This window comes from Mus caroli, chromosome 4, assembly GCF_900094665.2.
Source record: "Mus caroli chromosome 4, CAROLI_EIJ_v1.1, whole genome shotgun sequence".
NCBI classification, from domain to species: domain Eukaryota; kingdom Metazoa; phylum Chordata; class Mammalia; order Rodentia; family Muridae; genus Mus; species Mus caroli.
In genome coordinates this window covers 122,382,085-122,390,470 of record NC_034573.1, presented here as the reverse complement: position 1 = coordinate 122,390,470, position 8,386 = coordinate 122,382,085, and the positions used below count along the sequence as shown (strand labels likewise).

At 49.6% G+C, this 8,386-nt stretch overlaps 1 protein-coding gene across 1 annotated transcript in view; it reads left to right on the top strand.

The window, feature by feature from the left end:
- Smpdl3b (sphingomyelin phosphodiesterase acid like 3B) overlaps positions 1-8,386 on the top strand; it is a 26,327-nt gene that overhangs the window by 9,643 nt on the left and 8,298 nt on the right. Inside the window, exons 2-4 of the mRNA XM_021160895.1 lie at positions 2,354-2,567; positions 3,876-3,973; positions 7,804-7,947. Coding sequence (XP_021016554.1) covers positions 2,354-2,567; positions 3,876-3,973; positions 7,804-7,947 — 456 coding nt within the window. The remainder of the gene's footprint in view (positions 1-2,353; positions 2,568-3,875; positions 3,974-7,803; positions 7,948-8,386) is intronic.

Below are 8,386 nucleotides of genomic sequence, written 5' to 3'. Positions count from 1 at the left end.
AAAAAAAAAAAAAAAAGGAGTCTTTATTTCAACTGCTTAGTGGTGGCACACACCTTTTGTACCGGCTACTTGGAAGGCCGAATGGGGGAAGGAGAACTCGTGCCATCTGTCTGAGCACCGTAATATGATTTTTCTCAAAACAAGGCAATGGGGGGAGGGCTAGGCGTATGTTCAGTAGTAGAGCATGCAGGACGCCCTGAGTTTGATTTACAGCAACACACACACACACACACCACACCCAACATACCACACACACACCCCACTCATACACACACACCACACCCAACATACCACACACACACCCCACTCAGAGGTGTTGGGGCCTCTGGATGTAGTTTCATTTTGACTAGTTACTGACAACTGGTATGGCCTCACCACTAGCCAGGACTTTCTGGAATGAAGAAATGTTCACTGTGGCTGACATCAGAGAGACCAAGTGGTTGGTGCTTGTGGTTAACTGAAAAAGATCATCCTTGAGGCAGGGCAATACCTCTGCCCTGGTCCTCCGAGGACACCAGACAGAAGTTGGTAGTATTAGGCTGGTTGCATTAGACTGGCCAGCTTGGCCTAATGCATGGCCAGAGGCCCGAGCTAGCAGATGCCAGGGCACTGGGAAGGTACACTAACCCATCCACTTGCTGAATAGAATGAGGTACTTAACCCCTTTACCCTGGCTTAGGGGTTTGCTCCTGTAGGAATTATTTCAAATATATTAGGGGTTGAAATCTGTATGGAAAGGTTAAATCCCCCCTATTATAAATAAAAATTTCATAAAAAGTTCAAAATGTAGGCTCACACTGTCAACTGAGACACCCATCTAAGACAGTAGGGTACTGGGCTCACCAGACAGCAATCACATCTCCTTAGAGAGTCTGAGCCATAGGACCGGACCCACTGGCCACATGATCTCAGGCCTGGTGACCTCTGAACTTTGCTTCCTTATCAGGAAAGTGGACCTAGTAATCCAGACTTCCCAGGGCTGTGGGCAGGGCACACGGGAGGGGTAACGATTTGCTTAATCAGACATTCATACCTTAGTGTAAGCAAGTTTTAGGTCCTTTCCACAAATCAGGCATAGTCAGGAAAGGCAGGCAAGGTCTTTTTCTTTTCCCAAGCTCGTAAGAGCACCTGTGAAGAGAAGTTTAGGACTGACAGGAGCCAGGGCCTGTTTTGGTTTCACATTCATGTCCTGGGGAAGGAAGCAGGCTGTTCATTCAGTTTGAGGAAGTGGAGGAGGAAGTTACAGAGGCGGTGGCTGGTGAGGTAATTCCCCGGCTTCTCCCAACACCAGCCCAGAACATGGGATCGAGGGCGGAGGCTGCACCTACTTTCTTTCTTTTTTTTTTTTTTTTTACTTATTTGTTTTTTTTTTTTTAAAGATTTATTTATTTATTATATGTAAGTACACTGTAGCTGTCTTCAGACACTCCANTTACGGATGGTTGTGAGCCACCATGTGGTTGCTGGGATTAGAACTCTGGACCTTCGGAAGAGCAGTCGGGTGCTCTTACCCACTGAGCCATCTCACCAGCCTGCACCTACTTTCAATACGCGGTCTGCAGTCGTGGAGAGCTGGGTGCGCTGGTGTGCACCAGTAGGCCTAGCACTTGGGAGACTGACGCAGGAGGATCTTGGGTTCAAAGCCAGTTCTGTCTCAGAGAGAAAGAGAGACAGACAGACTGACAGAGACAAAGAGAGACTGGTTATGCAGCTCCAGGCTCCACCTTGCCGGCTTCTATTTCCTTTCTCTGTGTTACTTTAGATTCCCTTGGTTTGGAGCAAAATCCTGTCAACCACTGCAACAAACTTGCCTCCCACAGCGCATGCTGACGTCCTGTCGTGGTGAGCACACCCGTGTGAGGAGCACCGTCCCACCAGATAGTCCACCATCCTCTGCTGTGCTCCCCTCTCATTCCTACACATTCTCCCCAGGGGTTCAAGGTCTCCCAACTCACTTGTGTGTAAGCCTTCTCTCCCAGGTCCGATATTTATTTATTTATTTATTTGCTCATATTTCACAGAGGTATGCAGGGTCTGGACCTAGCGATAGGCTCTCTGAGTGACTGAGCTTCCCCAAGGCCATCCAGCTCCTTGGTGGATCCAGAGTCTGAGTGTTCAAATCTATACATTTTTCTCACCTTAATTTGCAAACCAGCACCTGGCTCAGCACTTCGAGGGTCACGTGACCCCGTCTCTTATGCAGCTTCTGTGGGTACAGGGATGGGCAATGGTAAGAACCTCAACAAGAAGTCACTGGCTGGACAGAGCTGGAAACCTGGTGTCCAGAGGAGCCTGCGTTTATCTCAGGGCCGCTTCCTCATCCAGTATTGAGGGAGGTTCTCTTTCCCACCAGGGAGGTTCTGGCACATCTCTGACCTGCATCTGGACCCCAACTACACCGTATCCAAAGACCCCCTCCAGGTGTGTCCATCAGCCGGCTCCCAGCCTGTGCTAAACGCTGGCCCCTGGGGGGACTACCTCTGCGATTCTCCTTGGGCCCTTATCAACTCGTCCTTGTATGCCATGAAGGAGATTGAACCAAAGCCTGACTTCATTCTCTGGACAGGGTAAGAGCAGTCGGATTTCACCTGTGAGCCGGGCCCCTCCTCTCCTCTGTCTCCTTTCATCTTCATCTCAGGTGAATATGCAGGATGTAGAGAACTTGGCCAATCAGCCTGGCACTTGCTCAGCCCTGGGGTAGACACTGGGGAACTGAGATGATAGAGACAGGGACTGGCCCTCAGAGGGCCTTCAGACTTCCAGAGGATCCAGGTGAGCTCAGGGACTATACCTTTCCAGCCAGCAGAGAGCCACCTGTGGGGGTGTGCGAATTGCACAAGGAACCTGATCCACATAGCAGCATAGGAAAGGACTTCCTACAGGATGTGGTGACCCAGGTGTGAGGACCAGGTTCAAGGACAGTTCCAGGTGCTCCCTCTGCCAGTCTCAGTGGATGATTCTAGGAGCTGGGATGAACCCATGACGTTCTTGACTGTCCCTCATTATGAGATGGGAGTGACCATGCCATGGGCTCCATGCAGGAGGAGTGGAAAGGCTAACCCCCTTAAGGAATATGGCAATGTGTCAGGAGGACCTGGTCAGTCCTCAGTTTCTTTGTTTTGGTGGCAGGCAGGTGCTGGGGTGGGGCTCTGTTTCCAGACAGGGTAGTCCTGGCTTCCCTAAAACTCTCTTTGTAGACCAGGCTGGCCTTGAACTTAGAGATCTGCCTGCCTTTGCCTCCCTCCAGAGTGCTGGGACTAAAGTCATGTGCCAACATTGCCCACCACTGCCCAGCCAGTTCTCAGTTGCTTGGGCCCAGAAGTCAATAGACTCCTTCGAGGGGTCTTGCTTGGGGGAAGGGCTCTGATACCTCTGAGGAAGGGCCCTTAAAAACTGGGTAACACTGTGAAATGCAGACTCTGGGAGAGACACTGGGAAGCCTGTGATCCCTCCCCAGGTGCAACAATTTCCTAAAAGCCTCTAGGAGCTTGCAGTGCTGAATGAATGCCTCTGGAAGATGACTTCTGGGTTCTTTATAGCTCTTTTGTTATAAAGACATCTCCCAGAGAGCTGTGTAGAAATCAGATGTTTTATTTTTATTTAGTATATGACTCTATGGTTAGGTACCCGTTATTATCCATTTTACAGATGAGCCAATAGCAGCTCAGATGGGCTACCAACCTACCCAGGGCTTCATAGCTGGCAATGAAATGGCAGAATGTGGGTTGTAATTCTGTCCTGCCTGGCTGCCCTGTAGATTGTCTCTCCTGGTCATGGGAATGTGCAGGGCTCATGGCTACAGCTTTCTTCGAATGTACTGTCCTTTCTTTCTCCTGCACCTGTCCCGACCCAACTGCCTCACTGATGTTTTACAGGGACGACACACCGCACGTCCCCAATGAGAGTCTAGGAGAGGCAGCTGTGCTGGCAATTGTGGAACGCGTGACCAACCTCATTAAGGAAGTCTTTCCAGGTAGGACTCACTGTCTGATTGCCAGTGTTCCCTGATTCCCTGGGGGGCCTGGCACAGGGGGTACAGCAGCGATAGGAGAGCTGGAATATGGACCTTCATTGACAACAATGGCCGCCTCCAGGTTTCAAATGCTTGACAGCAACTGTTTCTTACCTTTTACACAGTCGCCCCAGTTCACTGGCCCGTGGAAACACAGGGGGCCACTAAAGAGGTGCCTGATATTTCTGTGTCTTACACTCTTCTCTAAGGCCAGTCTTACATCTCACGGTGTGTACAGTTACACACAGATGTCCCTGGGCAATCCTCCCCCAGGCTGACACAGGGCCTTGTGTCCTGCCCTGACACTAGCGCTGGTGTCTGCTGTCCTCTGGCTGCCAGGCATCTGGGAGATGCAGCTTGCCCGTCAAAATGGTATTGTTCAGTGCTTCCTAAGTGTTTTAAGCAAGGCAGAATGGGCAGGGAATGGGAGCGTGTGAGCCACCCTAAGGGACATGACAGGGAAAAGAGGCTCTGTGTGCTCCAGCTATCAGTCCTTGAAGATGGTTTTAAACAGGCCATGCAAATCAGAAGGTCCTGAGGGTTGAATCAGGCAGGCCCACAGGCTGCCAACTGGGAACCTGAAATAGCAGCCTATCTAATATCCACCCCATCTCCCTCTGTTCCTTCTAAAGGTCATAGTCATGGGCCCCCAGGACCCACGTACAGAATCATGATACTGAAAATAATCAACAGCTATGTATCTATTGAGTGCTCGGGATCAGGAACTGCTCTAAGGATTTGGCAGACTTTAGCGCATCCATTGTCATGACAACCCACAGACAGGAGCTATTCTAGTTTTCCTAATGAGGAATGTGAGTCTTGGCATCAAGTCAGCTGGTCAAGGTCATGTGGAAGCATGGGGGCTCTGTGCTCCCATCTGAGCTCTTGTTCCCATGGTTTCCTCCCTTGACAGCAAGCAACATCCTCAAAGACGCCTGGATCTGTCTCCCTTATCTGTCTCAGCCCGGCATGTTCCACAAAGATAGGGCTTGTTCGTCTTCCAGCAAAGGCCGCTACTTAGGATCCAATCCTCCATCTATAGGCATTATTACCCACAATGCAGTTAGGGAATGGTGGCTCAGGAGTCCCTTTCTAGTGATGAATTCAGACGCATATCCAACCCCAAGCCTCTTTCCTCTGGTCCACACAGCACTTCTAGAGTAAATATGAAATTATCATGGATAGGGAAGCAGTTTCCTGAGACCTGGTAGATGGCGAGGGGTTACCTTGTCACACAGGCATGAAGACCCGAGTCTGTTCAGATCCCCTACAATGGCATTAAAGTTAGGGTCAGCAGCAACATCAGTAAAACCAGCACTGGGGGACAGAGATAGATTTTGAGGGCTTGCTGGCTAGTCAGCCTAGCCAAGATGACAGTGAGAAAAGCCAAAAAAATAAGGTAAGGTAGAGAAGTGTCTGGAGAAGGCATCCACTGTCCACCTTAGGCCTCCATCCACATGGGCAAGTGTACCCATGCACACCTATGCAGACACACACAACACATAAACACACACACACACACACACAATCAGAGAACACGTTACTGGCCATGATTTGACACATGTGTGGACATTACAGATTTTATAAAGTCTATGTGACATCTATTAAAACTGCTAATGTTGAAGGTGCCGCTGACTATGATGTGGCCCTGGGAAAAAGTGCTCCCATTAAAGAATGACGTGGTACCCACTTACAGCCTTGGTGGGAAGACACAGCTCATTTGGAAAGATGTTAAAATGAGATCACGCCGGGCGTGGTGGCGCACGCCTTTAATCCCAGCGCTCGGGAGGCAGAGGCAGGCGGATTTCTGAGTTCGAGGCCAGCCTGGTCTACAAAGTGAGTGCCAGGACAGCCAGGGCTACACAGAGAAACCCTGTCTCGAAAAACAAAACAATATATAAATAAATAAATAAATAAATAAATAAATAAATAAATAAATAAATAAAAATAAATAAAATGAGATCATTAGTGGAAGATACAAGAGAGAGTTAAAGCACAGGCCTGGCAGGATGGTTCTCATTCTGCAGATGGAAACTGTAGTACAGAGAGGTCAAAGAATTCATTCAAAATGAGCAGTGTGGCTCAGCGATAGAGGGCTGCCTGCCTGCCGTGCACACACAGGCCCTGGGTTGGAGAAGGAGTGGCTGCCCTGGGGAGTTTTGCTTCTCCAGTTTTGATGCACCCATGTTTCCTACCTTCACCTGGCATATTGGCCTTGCCTCTCTAGTGTATCGAACATAGGTGGGCAAGGTGAGACCAGGAGGGCAGCAGCCAAACAGACCTCAAATTTTCCTCTGCCCTCAGCTAGGCGATCCCATTCAGCAAGTGTTTCCGGCCTGTGCAAATAGGGAGATGGAGACGCCTGCCCCATGGCTTGGTCCTGAGGATGAGATAAGTTAGTCTATTCAGAGACAAGCTAGTTTATTCCGTCGTTCAGTCAGTCAACAAACAGATTCTTACCGAGCTAACAGTATTCTTATTGAACAGAAAAGGTCGAGCCTTCCTTCACACAGCCTTTGTTTCTGTGGAACCTGGCCCGCAGTGGCAGTGGTGGACACGGTAAAGGACGCTCCCCTTCCCTGTCAGCACTTGGGTGGCCAGGGGTTCGTGTTTTCTCTCAGATGGGTCCTCCTCCTCATTCTGAGGTCTTAGAGCTGAATCTAAGGATTCTTGCTAGGTGAAGCAGACACTATTACCTCTCACTTCAGCCTCTTGTGTAGCTATGATAATAATAATACAATTATTTCATAACTATATTAATCATTAAATAACAACAATATTTAATAATATCTTCTTTTTCTTCTTCCTCCTCCTCTTCTTCCTCCTCCTCTTCCTCCTCCTCTTCTTCTTCCTCCTCCTCCTCCTCCTCCTTCTTCTTGGTTTTTTGAGGCAGACTTTCTCTGTGTAGCCCTGACTGACTTAGAACTTGCACTCTGGAGACCAGGCTGGCCTCCCCCGCACAGAGATCTGCCTGCCTCTGCCTCCCAAGTGCTGGGATCCAAGGTGTGTAGCACTGAGCTTAGCTTTTTCTGAGAATTCCTGTTGTTGTTCATTGTTAAATATTTATTAGGCCCTTACTGCATGCCAGACCCAGAGCCTAAATGAAAGCGGCAGTGAGTCGGAGGTGCTGTAGCAGGTCTATAATTCCAGGGCTCAGTAGGAGGAGGCAGAGGATGCTGAGTTCAAGGTCAGCCAGGGCTTCACAGTGAGACTGTACATGTCTCAGAGAAAAACTCCCAAATAAACATAACCCACCACAACTCAAGACATAAAAAGCAAGCATGAGTCTGTCTCTAGGGAGGATGTCTTCTGGGCTCCCCTACACCTCTTAGTCTCATCCATAGGCCATCTGATGGAGGGATTCTCCCACCCTCCTCTCCCCATCTCCGTTACCCCTCCCACACACAGCACACAGGCCTCACTTACCTAATTATCAGTTTCCATCGCATTGCCCCACTTCCGGGTCTGAGAGCCTCACTCCTAGGGCAGGTATGCAGTGGAATATTTGCTGACTCACCTGAATGAGGGGAAATCCTAAGGCCTCTCGAGGATGGTCAGGGTTTTCCCTGCTAGGACAGGGTTGGGAAATGGGACCAGGCAGCTCATGACTCTTCCCTCCCCATCCTCCGTGATGCTCAGTCAGATGTTATCTGATGCGGTTTTCTGCCTGTCTTTGCTTTTCTCCTCATCTGAGCTCTCTCTTCCCCTCTGGCATGGAGGCCCAGTGCCTGCTGAAGACGGCTGGGGGCTTTTGCACATTTCCTTAATGTTTCTTCTCCTTTTCCTTGCAGCCACTAAAGTCTTTGCTGCTCTGGGAAATCATGACTTCCACCCGAAGAACCAGTTCCCAGCACAGAGCAACCACATCTATAACCAGGTGGCAGAGCTGTGGAGACCCTGGCTTAGTAACGAATCCTACGCTCTCTTCAAAAGAGGTATCAATGGCGCTTGTTACCCGCTGGACACGTCCTGTATGTCAGGCAGGGTATGATCTCATTGCATCTTCACAGCAAGCCCTGGAATAGGTACAGAATTTATCCCCGATTTACAGAAGAGAATGAGACAGGTCACACAGTTTGGCAACCACTTTGAGAACAGAATCCAGGATGGCTTCCAGAGTCCTTGTACTTAACTGGACTGGATGCTCCTAGCAACCGTAGGACAATTCTGGGATCAAACCTGGGCGACTCCTGACCTTGTAGTCTGGCTGGTGGACTCCATCTCTTGCAGAGCTATTCTGTTCCTACAAAAGCAGGTGTTGCCGGGCGTGGTGGCCACGCCTTTAATCCCAGCACTCAGGAGGCAGAGGCAGGCAGATTTCTGAGTTCGAGGCCAGCCTGGTCTACAAAGTGAGTTCCAGGACAGCCAGAGCTA